At 44.5% G+C, this 25,580-nt stretch overlaps 1 protein-coding gene across 1 annotated transcript in view; it reads left to right on the forward strand.

The window, feature by feature from the left end:
- Positions 1 to 25,580, forward strand: part of CDHR4 (cadherin related family member 4) — a 332,193-nt gene that overhangs the window by 198,968 nt on the left and 107,645 nt on the right. Inside the window, exons 9-10 of the mRNA XM_069646250.1 lie at positions 10,345 to 10,495; positions 23,346 to 23,448. Coding sequence (XP_069502351.1) covers positions 10,345 to 10,495; positions 23,346 to 23,448 — 254 coding nt within the window. The remainder of the gene's footprint in view (positions 1 to 10,344; positions 10,496 to 23,345; positions 23,449 to 25,580) is intronic.

Raw genomic sequence — 25,580 nt, forward strand, 5'->3', positions numbered from 1 at the left:
ATCCGCTCTCGTGTCTTCAGTTCCTATGCTTATGCCAACGACACCCAGATTCTGGTCCGTTTAGATCTTGACCAGACTGAGGTATCGTTGAGGTTTTGTTGCAGCTGTGCGAGTGCCTGTTAGCGGTGAAGGGCTGGATGGATAGCAACTGGCTTAAGCTGAATGGGGACAAGGCGGAGGTGCTGGTATGGGCTCTTCTCTTAAGGCCTCTCTCTGGGTCCCTTCTTTCTGGCCATCTGCTCTGGGTGATCCCCTCATGTTGGTGCCGTCAGTCAAGAATTTGGGCGTGTATCTATCATCGTCTCTATCTATGACTTCACAGGTGAGCGCAGTGTGTAAGATACATCTTTCATGTGTTGTCCCCCAAAGCTCTGCCTTGTCCCCGTTGCTTTTTAGTATCTATGTGCAGCCGCAGGTTGCTCTCAACCGCTCTTGTGGCTTCAGGTGCTGCGCCTACACTGATGACAACCAGATTCTGGTCCATTTAGATTTTCACCAGACTGAGGTGCCGTTGCAGCTGTGCGAGTGCCTGTTAGCGGTGAAGGGCTGGATGGACAGGAACTGGCTTAAACTGAATGGGGACAAGACAGAGGTGCTGGTTGTGGGCTCTTCTCTTAAGGCCTCTCTGTGGGCCCCTTCTTTCTGGCCGTCTGCTCTGGGGGATCCCCCCACCCTGGTGCCATCAGTCAAGAATGTGGGTGTGTATCTATCATCGTCTCTATCTATGACTTCACAGGTGAGCGCAGTGTGTAAAATGGGTTTTAGTCCCTGAAGATACTATGCAAGATACAACCCTTTTACTCGTGGACTTACACCCCCAGGTGGTGTCCTCCCTGATTACCAGCCATATGGACCACTGCAATGCCCTTTGCCTGGCTCAGCTGAAGGTTCTCATCCATCGGCTCCAGTGTCAGCAGAACATGGCGGCTAAGGTTGCAACTGGCTCTCCGTATGGGGCGCTTATCAATCCAGTCATTTGCGCCTTTCATTGGCTCCCAGTGACAGAGAGGATTACATTTAAGGCACTCTGTCTGGTTCACCGGGCCTACTACTATCTTGGTGCAGAGTTTCTGCAGGACGAATTTAAGCCATATACCCCAGGCCGGGCACTCAAATCTGGGGCGGCTAACCTTGTGATTATGCCGAGATTCCGGCTGACACGGCTGGGAGTCCAGGCCTTTTCCGTTGCAGCGTAAAAACTCTGGAACGAGCTGCCTTTGGCGATGCAGAGCCTGAAAATCATCTTCAATTTCCCCGCTCCCTAAAAACTCTCCTATTTTCTAACAGGTTGCTATCTGTGACTTCTGTGGTATCATACCGGCAAGATGCCCTCACGGTGAACGTGCACTCTATAAGTTCAGATAACATAACATAACAACGTTGATGCTTGGAGATTGGAAGGTTAAGTGTGTTTTTAGGTGTTTTTGTGTAGGTCCGGTGAGTGATGAGGCCCGCCCTTGTTATATCCAGTGGGAGTCGTGTTTGGAATCAAGTTTGAATGTGGGGACCCAGTTGGGTTCCTCCATGCATGCCATGTGCTTTGAGGTTGTAGTCAACGGTGTTTGACATGGCTTGTTTCTGTGTTATGATGTTGAGGGATGTGGTGTCAGTTAGGATGGGAGGTTAGATGCTAATTATTATTTGCTTAAGGCAAGGGCAGGTGTTGCCATGGGATGCTTCCATTAGTGCCTTCCATCTATCTTGTCCACCAGTACATAATAAAAGACATGCATTTAGGTTTTATATTTAATGTAATGCAGCATGTCTACTGATAAACATATTAAATAATAAATGCATGTGAATGAAAAAGTGCAGCTAGCATTTCGAAAGGTTAACTGTTGTGTTACAAAGGGACAAGTATGGGCCTCCACATAACAAGAGAAATAAAAGGACACTATTCAATAAGATCCCACTGTACCTTTGGGCTACAAAAGAAACGGGTATTGGTACAATCAATAGTTTTAGCGTTTGAAATTGAAACAGGTTATTGCATTTAACTTTCATAAGTAAGAATGCAGTAAATACTTGTTCTCTACATACTGAGAAAAAGACTTCTGTTTACCGTAGTGTACAGACGTAGTTTTTTCAATGTCTGTTACTAAAGTTACGTGTCTGCAAATACTACTTGCAGACTTGTTTTGATGTAAATATTGTGTATGTATTGAGCAAGTAAATGTGCTGATTCTAAGGCATTTTCAAATGGTTAATTTACATCTCAAAATCCACAGAAAATCACCATAATTTCATAGTTGGGCCCTAAATGTCCAGTAATGGCTTTATTGACTGCTAGATCGTTTTTAGACACATAACATTAGTGGAAGACATAGTTAAAAGCCTTCGGTTTGCTGAAGTGAAGAGCAGGGTTTTGTAATGAAATTTAACTCAGAGGACTTTCACTCCCACCCCAAAGCAGGCACGCACAATTTTCCTTTATTTGATCAAGTTCTTTTTATGAACCTGGGACCTACAATAAAATTGATTCCCTAAAGCCAACCTCCCCTTTTGTGTCAGGAAACACACAAGGTTGCATATATGGTCTATTAATCAAAATAGAAATAATTGAATCAATTTAAATTTAAACACATACATCTATGAAATTTCAATGTCAATGGGGAAGAATGATCAGTACACTCGCCACATCAGTTTTCTGTGCTACATTTACATGAATGTGGACATTTGTAACATGCACACACACATCAGTATATCCAAGTGGGTCCTGCTGCTGCCGCTCCAAAGCAGGTGAGTGACCCCATCTTGCCTTCTGGCCCATCTGCACTTTTCTGTCTCTCTCTGTGATGCCTTTTTCTCTCCTTTTTCGTTTTTCGTTTGCCGCATCTGCTCTTTTTTTCTCTCTCTCTCTTTGAAGCTTCTTTCTCTCCTTTTCTGTTTTTCATTTGCCCCATCTGCTCCATTCTCTCTCTTTTTGGTGCTTCTTTCTCTCTTTTTTTATTTCTTTCCGTTCTCCATGTTGGTTTCCCTGTTTCCCCCCTCAATCCCTCCACCAGCCTTTCTCCCTCTCTCTTGCTCCCTCCCCTGCACACCAATTGGTGGGTGGAGCCTTGCTTCCTCACCCTGTGTTTTGAAGCAATATTTTTGAAATGCAGAGGACCTGTGTAAGCGGGTCCTGCTGCTGCTGCTCCAAAGCAGGTGAGTGACCCCATCTTGCCTTCTGGTCCATCTGCGCTTTTCTCTCTCTCTCTGTGATGCCTCTTTCTCTCCTTTTCTGTTTTTTGTTTGCACCCATCTGCTGCTTTCTTTCTCTTTTCGGTGCCTCTTTCTCTCTTTTTTCCCATTCTCCATGTTGGTTTCCCTGTTTCCCCCCTCAGTCCCTCCCCCAAACGTTCTCCCGCCCTCTTCACCCCTCCCCTGCGCACCACTTCTTTGGTGGAAGCCTTAGCCACCCTCATAACAGCAGGACCCAGGGAAGCCTCTGCCCGTGCAGCCACTAGCTGTGGGCCACGAGGCAAAGGGCAGCTCCTGAGCAAGCAGCTCCATTCAGTGTTTGCCCGTGTTTGCCTGTGAAGCCTGTCGCCATCAACCAGCAGTGACTGATAAGGTAAGAGTGATTTGGGTCAGGAGTGTAGCAATTACTGTATTCCAGTAAAACCCTGCCACTCCTATTATCCTAAATAACATAGCACATCTTTGATAGTCAGCTAGTAATTCGTTTCTGATCATGTATCTCAAATGAAGGGGTTTCAACCTTGTACTGTTGATTCCAAAATTTAGGTGTGCCTCCCATTGCTCTGGTATTGATATTGGTATTGATAATGATATTTTAATCCTATCGCGCTCGTACACAAGTGCTTTAGAGCGCGACAAGGCAGGGGAGGGGAACAGGGAAGAACAAAACAGCGATCTTACTAGGCCCAGTGACGTTGAGAACGCGCAAGTGCATGGGAGGGGAGAGAAGTGGAAAGTGAGAAGCAGAGGAGAAACAGATAAATAACAATAAATAAATAATAAAGGCAACAAACAGTGGTAGTGCAGCCAGCAATTTGCAAGTGCTAGGTTTAAGGCAGCAGACAGGGTCGGTGTGATAAGTGCAGAAAGAAAAAGCGGGGGGCTGAATGGGTACAGATACAGACCCCAGTGCAAGGGGTGGCCCACAGGCAGTGCGGAAGGGTGGCAGGGTGAGAGGGTACCTGGGCCCGGAGGACAGAGGGTGGCCAGGTGCATGGGGCCAAGAGAGAACAGATCAGCAGGGGAGAGGGGGAGCGAAGGCCAGGATTGGACTGGGAAGAAAAATAGGCCTGGTCACCCAAAAAAAAGTGGGCCACCCCTCGCCTCAAAAAAGTGGCCCACACCTCACGACCCTTGACCTCTGATGATATCACCGGAAGTGATGTCATTTGACCCCACCGCAAAGTGACATCCTGGAAAGCGATGAAAACAACCTTTCACCCCTTGACAAAACAGGAAGTGGCATTAAATGGCATTGTTCTTAAGTACACTACGAAAAATACTGTTATGATTTCACTAATCTCATATACATTTCATACAAGAATGGATAACCATATGTATCATTAACAGTGTGTATAGATCCATATTGTCAAATTACTGTGAATGCAAGTAGGCGTCCAAGGACAAATGATAATATTTTATTGTATAGCACTTATGCTTAAGCTCTTTTTTTATAGAACAAATATGCATACAATATCACCCAACCTGTGTTGGTACTCATTTATCGACCTACGAAGGATGAAAGGTTTTTTGAAAAGAAAAAAAATCATTTGAAAAAAAAAAATCCTTTTTTTTTTTCAAACTGGCCCAGGAGTGGCCAGAAACCGGCCCCCCTACACCCCTAGGATGATTTCGGCCCGGCCACGGGCCGAAAGGCTAAGGGGCCAATCCGACCCTGGCAAAGGCAGAAGAAAAGAAGAAGGTCTTGAGGTGCTTCCGGAACCGGAGATGGTCTCCTCAAGTTTTAGAGTCGCAGGGAGGCTATTCCAGAGGGAGGCCCCAGCTGAAGACAGAGATCAACCCCCAGCTCGTTTCTTTGAAAAACGACTGACCCTGAGGGAGTTGGAGGTAGAGGAGTGAAGAGCTCGAGAGGGGAGGTATTTGCGGAGGGATAGCTGAAAGTATTTTGGACCCAGAAAGGCTTGTGGATAATGCAGAGGGTTTTGAATTTAATCCGTGCATCCACTGGGAGCCAATGGAGAGATTTCAGAGCTGGAGAAATATGATCCCAGGGCTTGAGGCCAAGGACAAGTCTCACAGTCCTGTTCTGGATTAGTTGCAGAGGGCGGAGAGTAGAGGCAGGTAGATTTAGAAAGAGGCTGTTACAATAGTCCAAGCTAGAGAGAACCAGAGCGTGTGATACAATGACTTTCTGGGGGAAGGAGAGGAAAGGCAGGGTACCTTTGAGGAGGTGCAGTAGGAAATTTGACTTTTTAGAGACCTCAGAGATGTGGGCAGAGAAGGAAAGGGTGGAGTCAAAGATGACCCCGAGGTTCTTAGCCTCGCGGGTGGGGGTAGGCGGAGGGCCAAGGGAGGCTGGCCAGAGAGTGAGGGGAAAGGATGGTGAAGGTGTGCCGATGAGGAGGATCTCCGTCTTGCTGGCATTCAGACAAAGATCATTGGCGGCACACCAATCTTGAATGGCAGTTAGGCAATCAGAGATGAGAGAGGGGGAGGAGGTGGCATAGGGCAACCTGAAAATGAGTTGACTGTCGTCAGCGTAGCACTGGAAATTTGAGCAGGAAGTGGCAATGAAGTGGGAGACAGTTCCCAGGTATTGGTTGAAAAGCAAGGGCGAGAGGCTAGACCCCTGGGGAACACCAAAGGTAGAGAGGAAGATAGATGAAAGGAAGGACCCAATGTGGACCTGGGAGGGTCGATCTGAGAGGAAAGAGGTCAGCCAGGTCAGAGCCTGATCAGTGATACCCAGGTTTTCACAGAGACGGTTGAGCAGGTTGGTATGGTTGACTGTGTCGAAGGCAGAAGAGAGATCGAGGAGGATGAGGACAGAGGGAATGTTAGAGTCAAGGTTGGAGATCAGATCTTCACGGATGTTCTTGAGAGCAGTTTCCGTGCTCTGGCAGCTCTGAAGCCAGACTGGGGGTCATGGAGACAGCCAACGGAATTGGAATGAAGGTTAAGCTGAGAGATGGACAACTTTTCTAGGAGTTTGCCCAGAAAGGGAGTAATGGAAATTGGGCGATAGTTAGCTGGACAAGAAGGATCAGCTGTGGGTTTCTTGAGAAGAGGATGCACAAAGGAGTGCTTCAGAGTAGAGGGGAAGGATCCCGAGGCAAAGGAGTGGTTGCAAAAATCAGCAAAGGCCGGAGCGAGGATGTCAATGTGGTCCTTGAACAGGGATGGACCTGTTTTGATGAGGCTTTCATAGATCAGACTTGTCTAGCGACCTCGTCAGGGGAGAAAAGAGGAAAGGTCGAGAAGGATGGTCGGGGGGTGGCTAACGGAGGGTCAGCAAGCACAGATGGAGAGGGGAGAGGAGGTATGTGGGTGGAGAGGGTGGACAGGATGTCCTGGGTTTTTTAAATGAAGTGAGAGGCAAGGGCATTGCAAAGAGCCTGGGCGGCAACAGGAGGGGTAGAGACTGCAGCAGGGTTGGCCAGCTCCTTGCAGATTTTAAAGAGTACGGCTGAGTTTTTAGATACCGCAGAGACACAAGCTTGAATGTAGACTCTCTTCTTGGTGAGGACAGTGAGAGTCGGTATTGCCTTTGTAGTAGGCGACAGGCCCGTTTGTCAGAGGATGAACAGGAAGGCCTCCATTTCCTCTCAGCCGCCCTACACTTATGCTTAAGTGTAGCTAGGTCAGAGTCATACCAGGAATTGCACTTGGCTTTGGACTTCAAACGGATCCTCATGACAGGGGCAAGAGCATCAAGCGTATAAGAAATTGAAAAGTAGAGCAGAGACAGGGCTGTGTCAGGATGTGAGACAGCCAAAGGTGGAGGGGGGGGGGCAGAAAGTGGCGGCAAAAGCATCAACTGATACACGCTTCATGGGCCGGATGTCCGAGAAGGTAGGTGGCAGTGTTGGGGTAGGCTTGGGTTGTGGGGAAGAGAGGGAGAGATGAGAGGAGAGGAGGGAGTGATCGCTCCAGGAGAGAGGAGTGGTCAGAGGGATGGAGAAGGGGAGGTCAGAGGAGATCAAGACATTGAGTGTGTGCCCTGCAGAGTGAGTCGGGCCAGAGGGGAGGATGGACAGCGAGAGGGAGTCACAGAGATCACGGAATAGTACAGAGGAGGAGCAAGGAGAGTCTAAATGTATATTGAGGTCACCGAGGGAGACCCAAAGTCAGGCATTTATGCATGTACTGTTGATACTCAACTTAGGTGTTCCACCATGTCCTTTTTGAGTCTCACATATGGGTGTTTCAACCACTGCTTAGGTACCCCAAACTGGGGCATTTCTGCATGTGCTGTTGAATCTCAAGTTTGGCCATTTCTCCCACTGCCCAGGTATCCCAATGTCAGGTGTTAGACTATGTACTGTTTAACCTCAAACATAGGGTTTTCCTCCCACTGCTTAGGTATCCCAAATGTAGGTGTGTCTGCATGTACTGTTGAATCTCAAATATAGGCTTTTTCTCCCATTGCTTAGATATCCCAAATCTGGTGTTTCTCCCACTGCTCAGGTATCCCAATGTTAGGTGCTCCACCATGTACTGTTCAGTCTCAAATGTTGGCATTTCTCCAACGCGCATCTTAAAGTTAATTCTTAGAATTTCCCATACATGGACTTCGGTCCCCGAGGGTGTTCCATCCACAAAGCACATTATGGCCATAAAAATGGGGAAAGGGCGCTATATAAATGATGATTACAACCACAATTACAATTACCCTGAAGGAACCTGCTCCATAGATTGAAAAAAGGCATGAGAGTGCAGAATAAAGCTTTCATTTGCTAAAAATCTAATTAAATAAGAGCATCCCAGCCTAACTCTTTGGGCCTCATTACACGGATGGCGGTAAGGGTTTACCGGTACCGGTATTTTACTGGTACCGGTAAATCCTTACCACCTTACTACGAGGTCCCTTTGCGGGTTGGGGAATTTAATGCCTGCTTTTTGCAGGTGTTAAAAACCAACCCGCAAAGGGACCCAGGGAGCTAATTACGGTACCGCAATTTGCGGTACCGTAATTAGCGCCTTCCCCATTCCCATTATGCCCTATGGGGCAAAAATGGGAATGGGGAACGGCAATGGTGGAAGGGGGAATTACCGCCCCGCCAACCTTGGAATGGGGCGTAATTCCCCTTTCCACCAAGGCGGTGCTGGTATTTTACCGGCATGAACCATGGCGCTAATAGCGCCATCGTTCTCCGCCATCCGTGTAATGAGGCCCATTGTCTCTACGCCCCCCTTATTGAAATTAGATATCTGCCCCTTAGTAGACAGGAATATTAGGAACAGGTACCAAGCATATTGTGTACCAGTAGTCCATATGATGTTGGCCTATTAAAAGGAGTAGGGGGCAGTCAAAATTAATTTGAAACCAGGAGCTATTTTGCCACAGTGGTACAGTACCTAATGTCAAGAGAAGCAGATGAAGGTATTTATGATACCATTTCTACTCTAGTGTAACAAGAAATGCTAGTGCCACCAGAATTCCCATGTAACACAGCAGTGTACCTAGTAAAAAAGGCGACAGGGGGGTTGTGGAGATTTATTCAGGATTTATACCCCCTAAAGAATATTGTTGAAGCAGAGTTTCTATTGGTCCCAAAATCAGCCACTGTGTAATATTCTATCCAGTTCATTCAAGGTGGTTTGTAGCCCTCCAGGGATCAAGTCCAGAATGGCCAGGTCATCAGCATATCCTAGCCATTGGGGTTTTCTGGTGCTGAGCTTTGGAGGAATAGCCGGTGGATGAACCAATGCCATCCCCAGATCTGCTGTGTATAGATCAAACAGCATCTGCCCAGGATACAGCCCTGTTTCAAGCCCTTGGAGGTTACACTCCATGCGGTGCATCCTCCATGTTGGTCCGCCCTGACCTTCACCCTTGTCTGAAAGAATAAAAGTACCAGCATCTTAAGCAGGCCTGGTGGGATGCCCAGCTTCTGCAATTTACAGCAATTTACTCCACAGCCTGTTGTGATCAACAGTGTCGAAAGTTGTACTTAGATCAGTAAATGCGACATAGACTGGGACATTCCTCGACATCCACGCTTGTTGAATCCTGGTGGTTAGGGCAAGTTTGTTGATGCTAGTGCTGTACTCTTCCAAAAGCCCGTTTGAAGCATGGGTATAATACAAAGGGATTCCTCCCAGCTCACCAATTCATCTAAAAAAATTCTAGTAAAATAAATTGCCGGAACGGCCAGCATTGTCAACATACGATAATTCTTAGGATCATCGTGCCTGCTCTTTTGTAGGACTGGCACGATAATTCTATCCTGACACGATGCTGCTATGCACTGCAAGGCTTCGATGCTCTTGAAGAGTAAATGCAGGGCAGAACCCATAATGAAGGATCGGCCTCAATGATGTTTCTACATATGCCATCTCGGCCAGGGGCCTTCGAGGCCTTTCTGCATCTAATGCTCACCTCAATGTCATCCCGGGCCAACTCACATACCAAAAGCCGTCACAGCTCCTCCCAACGACAATTCAATATGGTTTACACACCCTGCTTCGGTAACCCCATTTACATCTATGATGTTAAGGATCCCTGCCATTAGCAATGTTCCAGAAGGCAGTGTTGTCTTTGTTCTGTGTTATTTGTTCAAGTAACTTTCTCTAATAGCACACTTGTGGTGATATCAGAGAAGAACTAGCATTCTGAAAAGTGGTTTGAAATCTTGCCACGTAGATATGCATATACTGGCAGAGAAGCAGCAATGTTAGCACTAAAGTACAACTGTGTTTCTGAGATCAACAAATTCATAGAAGAAACATTTATAATGCTTAGTATTTTTAGAGTACAATATCTCTAGAGAATGAAAATTAATGCTGTGTGGACTGATAATAGCGAGATTCATTAAGATGGGTGAGTTCATGTTGTTGACGACTTCGTTTTGGTATCAATCTCATTGTGGTGTTTCCAGGGTAAAGCTGGAGCGCACCTTAGTGGAAGTTACTTTAGTCTTTTAAATACATTTCGAGTTTTGAAAACCACATTGTCTATTCCTTGCCCCGAATTTTGGGGTGGGATTGTATAAATGGGGAGGTGAGACCGGTATGCCATGCCTATGTGAGCCTCGTAGAAAAACACCTTTTTTCCTATAAGATATATCGATGCAATATTTGGAAATGCAGAAAAAACAAACATTTTAACTCACAATGGACAGTATTTCTTTGATACCCCTTTTTTTCCTTTAGTAATGCTCCTTACTTTCATCTTCTCTTTCATTTGGAATGCAATAGGAAAGATATTCCAGAAACCACGCCCATGGGCACAATCCTGGCAGAATTTACCTGCAGTGATCCAGATTTCAGCAAGACCACGCTAACATATGAAATAGTCCCAAATAGCAGCTCCCAGTACAACTTCATGCTGTCCGGCACATCACTTCAGGTAAGCGAGTGAATCCCTCACATGTGTTAGCGGGAGTGAAAATGGAATAAGAGAAACAAGGCTAGAATGTAAGCGAGGAAGAATAAATGAGGCCAGATGAGTGATGGCTGCAACGTCCAGTAATAGAGATCCTTCTGTCTTCGCTTCATCCATTTGTATCAGGTTCAGCATTCGAAGGAAGAGTAACCCTATCAACCTAATTTCAATCTTCTGCTGTTTTTGGAGCACATCCCTCTTTCTCCCTCACCTTAAATCATCTGGAAGAGAGTGGGAGCAGAGGCCTCATCCTTCAACCATCCCCATTGCTCTCCTTTATTCAGGTTCTCCCCTCCCCCTACTCAAAGATATGAAAAAGAAGGACGAGCCTGAGCTCTTGCAGTAGAGGTTGCTGTCCTGCCAGCACTGTGGCCCCCTTCTCTCCTGAATGGGCATAGAGATCAGAAACATGCAACTGGTCTGGTTTTGCTCTGTCCATCTGTCCAGGACCAGGGGTGCCTGGAAGACTGAGCAAAACCCTGGTTGACAGGTTCATGTCATAAATTTATAAAAGTGATATTTTGCTACAGAACAGTGACACGTGGTGGGGCAATTATTTTTTGTAAAAACTGTGAAAATGTGGTCAATTAATAGGAAAAATATTACTATGAACTTGGTATTCAAAAGAGTTAGAGCTTGCCATTGTGTCCACTACAAAATGAGGAATGAGAAAGTGGACACAATCTATACTGTCATCTCATAATTGCTGAAACACAATGTACTACTTTGTCAACTCTTGTTTGTAACTTTCACTTTTCTTCCACTCATGTTGACTACTGGGATGAGTAAGGCTTCCCCAATGAAGATCTGTACTCTTTCAACCACTTGATATCTCAGTGGGACGATGATAGGCTCTCCATTGACTCACTCTTGGCCTCAACTTCCCTCTTATGCGGATGAGAATGAGTATTCCAGTCAATTTATGAGCTTCCATCACTGAGACGAGTATTAGCATGCCAATCATTAGGTTTGTCTTCGTCGTTGGGACTGGGACAAATCAACTTTCGGGGCACTAGTGGTCCAGGGATGAATATCGGTTTCTAAAGCATCAATTAGCTCCACACCTCTCGTTCACCAGAAGGGATCTGAACAGATTGGAATAAAAAGCAAATTATAAACCTCCTTGCCCAATTTTGGTAACATGGACGGAACGACAGACTTATCTCTGAAAGGTAGTTTATCGTTGGTTAGTTGCAACACAGAGAAAATACAATTATTACCCAATGATAAAAGGGACTGTCCAGTCAAGGTTGTATCAAAAATATCTACTTTATTTATATCACAACAGACAGTTCTAGAAATACTACAAACAAAATACAACCAGCCCTGTAAAGGAATGCAGAGGAGCGACAGTTTCATAAAATGTAAAGGAAGGCACTCTAAATACTGACTGGAGGGTAGTCGGTATGGTTAATAACCACAACAGTTTAAGTTTACTTGGCTTTAGCACAAAGGGAGCAATGGGTCTTAATATGTCTCTAGGGGCCTTCTGTGAAGGTCCAGGAGGGCAAAACCACAATGTACCTTGTGCTATAGGTATTCTTGGTGCTCGACAGGGTCGGGTTGGCTTCAGGGCACTTTACAGGCTTCTGTGAAAGATTTCGAGATGGGAGTCAGCTACGAGCATCAGGGAACAAGAGGGTTTGGTGAGATGTGACGGAAGCTAGTATTACAATTGCCTAGAAGTGACGCAATGCTAATCTACACAATTCTGTCTAGATGTGATGCAAGCTAGTATTACAGTTGTCTAGATGTGACAAAATGCTAGTCTTGACAATTCCGTCTAGATGTGACGCAATGCTAGTCTTCACAATTCTGTCTAGATGTGATGCAATGCTAATCTTCACAATTCTGTCTCGATGTGATGCAAGCTAGTATTAGAGTTGTCTAGAAGTGGCGCAATGCTAATCTTAACGATTCTGTCTAGATGTGACGCAAGCTAGTGTTACAGTTGTCTAAAAGTGATGCAATGCTAATCTTCACAATTATGTCTAGATGTGACAAAAGTTAGTATCACAGTTGTCTGGATGTGGCGCAATGCTAATCTTCACAATTCTGTCTAGGTGTGACGCAAGCTAGTATTACAGTTGTCTAGAAGTGACACAATGCTAATCTTCACAGTTCTGTCTAAATGTGACGCAATCTAGTATTACAATTGTCTATATGTGAGGCAATGCTAGTCGTCATAACTATGTCTGGATGTGACACAATGCTAATCTTCACAATGCTAATCTTCACAATTCTATCTAGATGTTACACAAGTTAGTATTACAGTTGTCCGGGTGTGGCGCAATGCTAATTTTCACAATTCTGTTTAGATGTGACGCAAGCTAGTATTACAGTTGCCTAGAAGTGATGCAATGCTAATCAACACAATTCTGTCTAGATGTGATGCAAGCTAGTATTACAGTTGTCTAGATGTGAGGCAATGCTAGTTTTCATAACTATGTCTGGATGTGACACAATGCTAATCTTCACAATGCTAATCTTCACAATTCTATCTAGATGTTACACAAGTTAGTATTACAGTTGTCCGGGTGTGGCGCAATGCTAATTTTCACAATTCTGTTTAGATGTGACGCAAGCTAGTATTACAGTTGCCTAGAAGTGATGCAATGCTAATCAACACAATTCTGTCTAGATGTGATGCAAGCTAGTATTACAGTTGTCTAGATGTGAGGCAATACTAGTCTTTACAAATCTGTCTAGATGTGATGCAATGCCAATCTTCACATTTCTGTCTAGATGGGACATAAGTTAGTATTACAGTTGTCTAGGTGTGGCGCAATGCTAATCTTCACAAATCTGTCTAGATGTGATACAAGCTAGTATTGCAGTTGCCTAGAAGTGACGCAATGCTAATCTACACAATTCCGACTAGATGTGATGCAAGCTAGTAAGACATTGTTTAGAAGTGGCACACTGCTAATATTCAGAATTCTCGCGAGATGTGATGCAAGCTAGTATTACAGTTGTCTAGATGTGAGGCAATGCTTATCTACACAATTCTGTCTAGATGTGATGCAAGCTAGTATTACAGTTGTCTAGATGTGAGGCAATACTAGTCTTTACAAATCTGTCTAGATGTGACGCAATGCTAATCTTCACAATGCTGTCTAGATGTTACACAAGTTAGTATTACAGTTGTCTGGGTGTGGCACAAGTTAGTATTACAGTTGTCTGAGTGTGGCGCAATGCTAATCTTCACAATGGTGTCTAGATGTGATGCACACTAGTATTACAGTTGTCTAGATGTGAGGCAATGCTAGTCTTTACAAATCTGTCTAGATGTGACACAATGCTAATCTTCACAATTCTGTCTAGATGTGACACAAGTTAGTATTACAGTTGTATCGATGTGGCGCAATGCTCATCTTCACAATTCTGTCTAGATGTGACGCAAGCTAATATTACAGTTGTCTAGATGTGAGGCAATACTAGCCTTTCCAAAACTGTCTGGGTGTGACGCAATGCTAATCTTCACAATTCTGTCTAGATGTGATGCAAGCTAGTATTGCAGTTGCCTAGAAGTGACGCAATGCTAATCTACACAATTCCGACTAGATGTGATGCAAGCTAGTAAGACAGTTGTCTAGAAGTGGCACACTGCTAATATTCACAATTCTCTCGAGATGTGATGCAAGCTAGTATTACAGTTGTCTTGATGTGAGGCAATGCTAATCTACACAATTCTGTCTAGATGTGATGCAAGCTAGTATTACAGTTGTCTAGATGTGAGGCAATACTAGTCTTTACAAATCTGTCTAGATGTGACACAATGCTAATCTTCACAATGCTGTCTAGATGTTACACAAGTTAGTATTACAGTTGTCTAGAAGTGACACAATGCTAATCTTCACAGTTCTGTCTAAATGTGACGCAATCTAGTATTACAATTGTCTATATGTGAGGCAATGCTAGTCGTCATAACTATGTCTGGATGTGACACAATGCTAATCTTCACAATGCTAATCTTCACAATTCTATCTAGATGTTACACAAGTTAGTATTACAGTTGTCCGGGTGTGGCGCAATGCTAATTTTCACAATTCTGTTTAGATGTGACGCAAGCTAGTATTACAGTTGCCTAGAAGTGATGCAATGCTAATCAACACAATTCTGTCTAGATGTGATGCAAGCTAGTATTACAGTTGTCTAGATGTGAGGCAATGCTAGTCTTCATAACTATGTCTGGATGTGACACAATGCTAATCTTCACAATGCTAATCTTCACAATGCTATGTTACACAAGTTAGTATTACAGTTGTCCGGGTGTGGCGCAATGCTAATTTTCACAATTCTGTTTAGATGTGACGCAAGCTAGTATTACAGTTGCCTAGAAGTGATGCAATGCTAATCAACACAATTCTGTCTAGATGTGATGCAAGCTAGTATTACAGTTGTCTAGATGTGAGGCAATACTAGTCTTTACAAATCTGTCTAGATGTGATGCAATGCCAATCTTCACATTTCTGTCTAGATGGGACATAAGTTAGTATTACAGTTGTCTAGGTGTGGCGCAATGCTAATCTTCACAAATCTGTCTAGATGTGATACAAGCTAGTATTGCAGTTGCCTAGAAGTGACGCAATGCTAATCTACACAATTCCGACTAGATGTGATGCAAGCTAGTAAGACATTGTTTAGAAGTGGCACACTGCTAATATTCAGAATTCTCGCGAGATGTGATGCAAGCTAGTATTACAGTTGTCTAGATGTGAGGCAATGCTTATCTACACAATTCTGTCTAGATGTGATGCAAGCTAGTATTACAGTTGTCTAGATGTGAGGCAATACTAGTCTTTACAAATCTGTCTAGATGTGACGCAATGCTAATCTTCACAATGCTGTCTAGATGTTACACAAGTTAGTATTACAGTTGTCTGGGTGTGGCACAAGTTAGTATTACAGTTGTCTGAGTGTGGCGCAATGCTAATCTTCACAATGGTGTCTAGATGTGATGCACACTAGTATTACAGTTGTCTAGATGTGAGGCAATGCTAGTCTTTACAAATCTGTCTAGATGTGACACAATGCTAATCTTCACAATTCTGTCTAGATGTGACACAAGTTAGTATTACAGTTGTATCGATGTGGCGCAATGCTCATCTTCACAATTCTGTCTAGATGTGACGCAAGCTAATATTACAGTTGTCTAGATGTGAGGCAATACTAGCCTTTCCAAAACTGTCTGGGTGTGACGCAATGCTAATCTTCACAATTCTGTCTAGATGTGATGCAAGCTAGTATTGCAGTTGCCTAGAAGTGACGCAATGCTAATCTACACAATTCCGACTAGATGTGATGCAAGCTAGTAAGACAGTTGTCTAGAAGTGGCACACTGCTAATATTCACAATTCTCTCGAGATGTGATGCAAGCTAGTATTACAGTTGTCTTGATGTGAGGCAATGCTAATCTACACAATTCTGTCTAGATGTGATGCAAGCTAGTATTACAGTTGTCTAGATGTGAGGCAATACTAGTCTTTACAAATCTGTCTAGATGTGACACAATGCTAATCTTCACAATGCTGTCTAGATGTTACACAAGTTAGTATTACAGTTGTCTGGGTGTGGCACAAGTTAGTATTACAGTTGTCTGAGTGTGGCGCAATGCTAATCTTCACAATGGTGTCTAGATGTGATGCACACTAGTATTACAGTTGTCTAGATGTGAGGCAATGCTAGTCTTTACAAATCTGTCTAGATGTGACACAATGCTAATCTTCACAATTCTGTCTAGATGTGACACAAGTTACTATTACAGTTGTCTGGGTGTGGACCAATGCTAATCTTCACAATTCTGTCTAGATGTGACACAAGCTAATATTACAGTTGTCTAGATGTGAGGCAATACTAGCCTTTACAAAACTGTCTGGGTGTGACGCAATGCTAATCTTCACAATTCTGTCTAGATGTGACACAAGTTACTATTACAGTTGTCTGGGTGTGGACCAATGCTAATCTTCACAATTCTGTCTAGATGTGACACAAGCTAATATTACAGTTGTCTAGATGTGAGGCAATGCTAGTCTTTACAAATCTGTCTAGATGTGACACAATGCTAATCTTCACAATTCTGTCTAGATGTGAGGCAATGCTAATCTACACAATTCTGTCTAGATGTGATGCAAGCTAGTATTACAGTTGTCTAGATGTGAGGCAATACTAGTCTTTACAAATCTGTCTAGATGTGACGCAATGCTAATCTTCACAATTCTGTCTAGATGTTACCCAAGTTAGTATTACAGTTGTCTGGGTGCGACACAAGTTAGTATTACAGTTGTCTGAGTGTGGCACAATGCTAATCTTCACAATGGTGTCTAGATGTGATGCACGCTAGTATTACAGTTGTCTAGATGCGAGGCAATGCTAGTCTTTACAAATCTGTCTGGATGTGACGCAATGCTAATTTTCACAATTCTGTCTAGATGTGACACAAGTTAGTATTACAGTTATCTGGGTGTGGACCAATGCTAATCTTCACAATTCTGTCTAGATGTGATGCAAGCTAGTATTACAGTTGCCTACAAGTGACGTAAAACTAATATTCACAATTCTGTCTAGATGTGATGCACGCTAGTATTACAGCTGTCTAGATGTGAGGCAATCCTAGTCTTTACAAATCTATCTAGATGTGACGCAATGCTAATCTTCACAATTCTGTTTAGATGTGCCGCAAACTAGTATTACAGTTGTCTAGAAGTGACACAATGCGAATCTTCACAATTCTGTCTAGATGTGACGCAAGCTAGTATTACAGTTGTGTAGATGTGAGGCAAAACTAGTATTTACAAATCTGTCTGGATGTGACGCAATGCTAATCTTCACAATTCTGTCTAGATGTGACGCAAGCTAGTATTATAGTTGCCTACAAGTGACGCAATGCTAATCTTCACAATTCTGTCCAGGTGTGAAGCAAGCTAGTATTACAGTTGTCTAGATGTGAGGCAATACTAGTCTTTTCAAATCTGTCCAGATGTGACGCAACGCTAATCTTCACAATTCAGTCTAGATGTGACACAAGTTAGTATTACAGTTGTCTGGGTGTGGCGCAATGATAATCTTCACAATTCAGTCTAGATGTGACGCAAGCTAGTATTACAGTTGCCTACAAGTGACGCAATGCTAAACTTCCCAATTCTGTCTAGATGTGACGCAAGCTAGTATCACAGTTGTCTAGAAGTGACGCAACGCTAATCTTCACATTTCGGTCTAGATGTGATGCACGCTAGTATTACAGTTGTCTAGATGTGAGACAATGATAGTCTTTGTAAATCTGTCTAGATGTGACGCAATGCTAATCTTCACAATTCTGTATAGATGTGACGCAAGCTAGTATTACAGTTGTCTGGAAGTCATGCAATGCTCATCTTCACAATTCAGGCTACATGTGATGCACGCTAGTATTACAGTTGTCTATATGTGAGGCAATGCTAGTCTTCATAATTCTGTCTAGATATGAGGCAATGCTAATCTTCACAATTCTGTCTAGATGTGACACAAGTTAGTATTACAGTTGTCTTGGATGTGGCCCAATGCTAATCTTCACAATTCTGTCTAGATATGTCCCAATGCTAATCTTCACAATTCTGTCTAAATGTGACACAAGTTAGTATTACAGTTGGCTGGATGTGGTGCAATGCTAATCTTCACAATTCTGTCTAGATGTGATGCAAGCTAGTATTAGAGTTGTCTAGAAGTGAGGCAATGCTAGTCTTCACAATTCTGTCTAGATGTGGTGCAGTGCTAATCTTCACAATTCTTCTATCTGAGTGTGACACATGGCTAAACGTCACTTGGACAGAATGTGAATGCCTAAATTGGAGGCACAGCAGAAGTGCAAACACCTAGATTTGAGGAATCTGAATAGATGGAGAAAGCCTACGTATGGGACGCAACAGTGAATAACACCACTGAGCATTTGTTACAAAGCAGTGAAGGGTATTCTTTACTAGCTGGCTGATTGTGGTATGCTTATGTTGTATAGGTAATAAGAGAGGCAGGGCTTTTTGGAATACAGTGATTGCTGTACTTCCCACCCAGACTACACTTATCTTGTCAGGAGCTGCTGGTTGATGGCTGGCTACTCGTTTTTCAGGTGAACACCAGCAAACATGGTCTGGAGCTATTTCTTTGAGAGATGCCCTTTGCCTTGGGGCCCTTAGCCGAAGGGGCTGCACGGGCAGTGGGCTGCCCTGATGGGTGGGGTTAAGCAGCTACATCCTGGAGGGAAAAAGCCAATCACGGACAAGGGGCATGGGAGAGGTCACACAGGTGCAGCAGAGAAATGGGACAGGGTCCAGAAGGCAAGTGGAAATGTCTGTCAGGAACAAAGGCAGAGGCACACCTGACTTTTACAGACAATTTCAAGGGGGAGGGTGGGACAAACAAAGGACTACACCTCAGGGACTGCACACTGCAGATGCATGCCAGCTCAGAAAAACAGTGTGAGAAGCCACATAAACAAAAGAAAAAAACAACCAGAATAGCACAAGCTAGTCAAAAAATGACTGGAAAAAACACACAAGCCACTCCACAGGAGCACATGAAACAGGCCAAAAACGGATTACAATCAATGTACAACTACTCACTGAACATCAACCAGCCCCTAAGGCAGCTTTCCAAGTGGTTTCCTTAAAGGATTGTTAAGAGTGATTGTTCATGGGCCTTCCTGGCCTCTTGCACCCGATGTTCCCGGATAGATACCGGGATTCCACAATCTGGTTTTCTATTGCTTTACCTTCTTGTGGATTTATAGTGTATGGAGGCCCAGGGGGGCTCTGGGTGATTCTAGCCTGATTTGCTGTTCAGTTTTGGTTGCCCATTCTGGGCTATGTTCTCGGTTTGCCCCTCGCGAGCTGTGGGCTTCTCTGGCCCATCAACTGCTGTGGTTTTGTTCCCCTGTCCATGGGTTGGCTTACTGGTTGTTCCTTGCAAATGTGGGCTTCTTTAGCCCCTTGCTTTGTGTTGTTTCAGTTGCCCAATCCTGGGGTATGCTCTTGGTGGGCTCCTCGTGGGCTGTGGGCTTCTCACGCCCCATCGTTTGGTCACTCTCGCTCACTGTGTCCTGGGGTATGCTCTCGCTTGGACCATCTCGGGTTATGGGCTCTGCTGGCCCCGTGGCTTGTTGGTTTCGTTCACCCTTTCCTGGGGTATGTTCTCAGTTGGCCCTTCTCAGGCTACAGGCTATGCTGGCTCTGTGACTTGTTTGGTTTCCTTTACGTCTTCCTGGGGTATGCTCTTGGTTGGCCGTTCTCTGGCTCCGGGCTCTGCTGGGCTCTTGGCTTGTTCAGTTTCCTTCATCCCTTCCTGGGGTATGCTCTATGTTGGCCCTTCTTGGGCTAATGGCTCCTGTGGCCCGTTGGCTTGTTCGATTTCACTCACCCCTTCCTGTGGTAGGTTCTCTCTGAGCCCTTCTCAGGCTATGGCTATGCTAGCCCCTTTCTTTCATTTGGCATTCTACACTCCTTCCTGGGGTATGCTCTCAGTGAGCCCTTCTCAGGCTATGGGCTCTGCTGGCCCCTTCGTTCATCCGGATTCCTTCACCGCTTCCTGGGATAAGCGCTTGATGAGCCCTACTCGGCCTATGGTCTCCGCTGGCCCCTTCATTTTTTCGGCATACGTCACTCCTTCCTCGGGCATGCTCACAGTAAGTCCTTCTGCCTCAGCATCCCCTCTCTTGCTCAAGGTTCTGCCTTTGTCGGAGCTACAAGATTCTCCACACTGTCTCCTAGTTTCACCCACCACGGCGAATGTTGCGTACTCCGCTCTTCCTATATGCAGTTCAGCGAGCCCTAGTTACACGCTCTCTGGTGGCTGCTCTGTCCCTAACTGCTTGAATTTATTTATTTGTTTGTTTGTTTGTTTGTTTGTTTGTTTGTTTGTTTGTTTGTTTGTTTATTGATATACAGGAGGAACAATGCTCTTTTGATCACAAAAGAACATACAATGGTTAAGAAATCATATTTGATGGGAAGCAGTAAGCTTCTTATAATGGGGTGAGTTTGTGGGACATTCTGACCAGGTTGTGGAGGGGAGTAAATGGAACAGTCACCAGGGACAATACATAAGTAGACATACACATATTAAGGACAATGAACATTGGACATTAGTAAGTGCAGGTAGGCGGTACGGCCAGCTGTGCTCGGGCTGTAACATTGATGGGTGAAGTGCAAGAGTGGAGGCAGAGGAAGTGAGGGACAGAGGAAGGTAAGAGGCATGGGAAAAATGTTAGCTAGCAGGCAGATGAGAGGTAGGTTAAGAGTGTAACTCTGAGGCAATAAGGTAGGCTTTTAGTTTGGTTTTGAACAAATGCGTGTGGACTGTTTCTCAGATGTCCTGGGGAAGAGAATTCCATGCAAGAGGAGCAAGAAGAGAGATGGAGCGGAAGCGAGGGGTAGCACAGAGAGGGCAAGGAGCCACAAGGGTAGTCGGGGAGGCAGAGCGGAGATTACAAGAAGGCTTGTAGAGTTGGGTAGAGGAGGATATATACAGTGGTGCCTTACCGTGGTAGATTTGTGGAATCTAAATCGGGCCCTGTTTCACATCGTCAGCCATCCAGCCTGCTGAGGGTACGAGGAAGTTGGTATGAAGTGAGGGAGTTCAAAGAGAGCCCTGGTAATGAAGTTAATGATCATGTTGAGAGGACAGAAATCATAGTTGGGCAGACCAGAGAGGATGCTGGCACAGTAGTCCAGTTTATAGAAGACAAGAGTGGTTAAGAGATGCTTGCTGGTGTTGAAAGTAAGGAGATCCCTGATTTCCTAATATTTCGGAGCTTGAGGCGAGCTGCAGTTCCAGAGAAGGCTCATAGATGACGCAGAGGTTTCTAGCTGAAGAAGAGTAGGGGAAGTGTCAGGTGGGAACTGAATAGGCAGATGAAGAGATTAGAGAGAACTTTTGGCAGGGAAGAAGAGCAACTCTGTTTTTGTAGAGTTTAACATCATAGAGGGCGAAGCCAGCCAATATTTAATGGTAGAGAGTTGGACATTTTGATATGATATTATAGGTTATTTATAACGCGCTTAATACCCAGAGGTTTCTAAGCGCTGACCCATGGATCAAACCAGTGTCGCTCCATGTCGTCTTGCTTCCAAGCACGTTGCCACTGAGCTATCCTCCTGGAGACTACTCGAGATTGGGAAATCAGAGGAGACTACTGATAGAGCAATCAGAGGAGAGTTCAGGAAAACGGAAGAAGATCTGGGTGCCATGGGTAAAGAGTTGGTACGAGAACCCACAGGAGGAGATTAGTTTCCCAAAAGCAGAAGTGTAGAGTGTAAAGAGGAGAAGACCCAAGACAGAGCCTTGTGGAGCAGCAACAGTTAGAAGAGTGAGTTGAGAGGTGTTGTTGCTCCAGGAGACAGAAAATTGGTGAGGTGCCAGGTGGGATTCAATCCAGGCATGGGGTTGATTGTGAATCCCAACAACAAAGAAAGTATTAAGGAGATCATAGTGATTGACAGCTTCAAAGACAGCAGATAGGCCAATGAGAATTAGAATAGAGGATAGGTTGGAGTGCTTACAGAGGCGATGAAGTTGAACACATTCATGAAAGTAGTTTCCATGGAATGGGAGTGGAAGCCTGCTTGTAGGGGGTACTTGAAGGTTGTGAATGTCTATGAAAATGGTAAGAGGGTTGAACACAACCCTTTCAAGCACATTAGAGTAGTGCGGAAGGAGAGACACAGGGCAAATGTTAGCTGGTAGTTTTGGGTCAGCCGCTTGCTTTTTTAATAGCGGGATGACCGTGTCTGTTTTGAAAACAGAGGGTAAGCAAGCAAAGTCGAAGGATAGGTTGAAGAGTTCAGTTGGCCTTTAAGTTCCTTCCTGGAATGGAAGAAGAAACTTGATTGGTGCTCGTTTTCACAAGATGGTGATGGAAACACAGATCAGAAACTGAACCTTCCACATTAAAGGGTCCCAGTACATAATTGCCCTGTTCATTTGCTATATAGCCAATGAACATGTCCGACTTATGGGGAAGGGAAGGTGAGATATTCTTCTTCTTTGGTCATTCCTCGTACCGTGTCACAAAGGCAGGGGCTCCCCCTCGGGTAGAAGGGATGAATTTGTTGGATTTGTCACAAGGGACTTACTAATTTTAACAGTGTAGCTACACTGCAGTGGGGGTTTGATCTAGGCAGCTAAAATACACAAGAAGTTGGCCAACCATATGCCACCAACAATCCTAGGTTCAGGTTTTGAAGGGGAGACAGCAGGCAAAGAAGCTGGTGATACAGCAAAGTGCAGGTTGATATCCTACAGAATGGTGCCAGCAAATGTGAGAATGTTCTATGAGCTTCGTAGGTCTTTCTTTGGCCAACCTCTAATGGTCCTCCAACATAGCTGGATCTAGTATTGCAATTGGTCAATCAGTGAGTTCATCAAGATGCAATCCGTACATTACGGAGTAGATCTGTAGCGTTCCTTTCAGCAGTAGGTCTGTCATGAAGTACAAAATGCAGACCCACCAGCCAATGCAAAAGATACCCCCGAAAAAAGCTGCAGGGGGGTACTGTTTCTAACTGGAAAAGTTTCATAAATGTATATTCTGTATTGCTGCACCGTCCTCATAGCACCTGGAATTTGTCCGATGAGAATGTCTTACATGTGATGTACAATACTTTTTAAATATGTCACCTCCTTCACCCTCCCATGCCTGATTGCAAAGTGTACTGCATCTGCTATAAGCATTTCAAACATGATGAATGACCATATTTCTTTTCTGGAGCCCATCAAGACTAGATCTGGCATTTCTTGTTTTCCAAAGAACAACAAGCTCACTCTTGTGCTATTCTAAATCCAACAGGTGAACAGTACCTTGACTTACGATTCGGCACTGATTGCGAGTTTGAACTTCCAGTATTCAGCTACATTGGTGGTGACGGACGGTGGAGTCCCTACTCAAACTAGTAAGTGTCACGCATGCCAATTGCTTCAAGCCTGACCGAGAAGTCTTATCCAAACTGATGTAGACCAAGTAAATCACAATCAGTCATTGGTGAGGAGCCGTATGAACTACAATTAATAAACCACATCCCTGGAGTAGGGCATACCAGCTGTTTCCCTCCGTAGAGACACGCCTCCTGCTCCAATCTATCCAGTCATGTACCCAAACATTGAATCCCCATCCTTCTAAAGTATCATTTTAAGTCCATGTTTCATCATCTCCATGTATTTACTTCCGCTAACAACAGATGAAAATTGACAAGATTAGCACATTTGTAAAATATCTTAGCTGTAGGATATATCTAAAGAGTTTAGCCAACAATGCGAGAACTCTACTGAGAACGAACAAAGGCCAAAATAGCTGCTTCTATCCGCTGGAACCCATTCAGAAAGCCCTCAGCCATATTTTAGTTCTCTGTTCTTTATTAGCATATCAGGCTGACTGACCGCTTCCACAGGACAGTTGCATGAAATGGCAGGCTTAGCGCCTATGAGGAAGAGTAGAAACAGCAAACCCCCAGCACATGCTTCTGCCTCCTTTGGCGTCACTGTACTGCGCAGTTCCTTCCTAGCTAGACACATAAGCAAGGGTCCACATCTGGATTCCGCTGCTCAATTAGCATGAGGCCCAGAGTGATTCCAAATTAGGAAACAATGTAAGACATCCGCTATTGGGAACAAGCAAAAGCAAAAATAGTCTCTTCTGTGGGAGGATGGCCTCTCCCGAAGATATCAATCAGGCTTCAGTTCGGTGCCAAGCCTGGGGAGACTACCCTTTTATACATACCCAGAGATTCATACTCCCCTTTCATGCACACTATCTTTGCGAATGCCCCTAATTCTGAGGTATTTGTATCTGACGTTCAGAATGCAGTCCCTTTTAAGGGCACAAAACATCAAGGCTTTGCATAGTCTTCTGGAATGTCAACTTCAGAATGTAGCATTTAATGGGCAGAATGGTGAGGATCGGGAGGGAATGCCTGGTGTCCGCACCTTTCGCTATAGTACTGCTTTCCGCCCAATGCATACATCATTCAATGAACTCCCCTAATGTTGTTAATCTGCGCCGAGTAGTACATGCAACGGGATGCGCTCCCAGTAGGTTGGAGAATGGCTAATTAATGACTGGTTAGCTTTGTTAGAGAAGGGTGCATTTAAATTGATTTCACTACTAGACTGCTCATGTAAAATGAATATCATGGAACTGTATGATATGATATGATGGGTTATTTATAACGCGCTTAATACCCAGAGGTTTCTAAGTGCGGACACGGGGATCGAACCTGCTCGCTTCGTGTTTGTTTCCAAGGCGAGCACACTGCCGCTGAGCTATCTTTCCTGTACACGGTTCTAACAAGAGTCTGATCTAGTTGGTGTTCATTTCTTTCGAACGAAGGAGACTTAGAGGGTATTTGATTATGGTGTATACCGTTGGGTAATTATTTATTTATGAATGTGTATTGATTCAGAATTCCATGCGGAGTAATCGGCCACGCATCAAGCCTAGAGCTCCTGTCATTACCAAGGGCACATATTTGATATGTTGACAACATTTCCAGTGAAATAGACTCTGCAGCAAAGCTGCTTGCTGCATCAGTCATCACGTTTGAAACTGAGTCGGGCTGATTCTTAGAGTTGCATTGCACCGTTGGTTAGTGTGTTCTTTTCTACAAGATCCCTTCAACAGCTATTCAAGTTATTACTTTTCTTCAGATGGCTGCCAAGACCTGTTTTTGCCTTCTTCTAACCAAGATTATTTAAAACTCAGAAGATCATTTTTTGCATTCATCTGGTCCCTCATGTTATTTGAGTTCACTTCAGTGGGCCTACCAACCAATGTCATGTGCATTCACTTCGATGGGCCCAACACCCAATGTCTTGTGGGTTCACTTCAATGGTCCCACCACCCAATGTTATGTGGGTTCACTTCAGTAGGCCCACCAACCAATGTCATGTGCATTCACTTCGATGGGCCCACCACCCAATGTCTTGTGGGTTCACTTCAATGGGCTCACCACCCAATGTCATGTGGGTTCACTTCAGTGGGCCCACCAACCAATGTCATGTACATTCACTTTGATGGGCCCACCTCCCA

Source organism: Ambystoma mexicanum, chromosome 2p (assembly GCF_040938575.1).
Source record: "Ambystoma mexicanum isolate Mex_15411 chromosome 2p, UKY_AmexF1_1, whole genome shotgun sequence".
Taxonomy (NCBI): Eukaryota; Metazoa; Chordata; class Amphibia; order Caudata; family Ambystomatidae; genus Ambystoma; species Ambystoma mexicanum.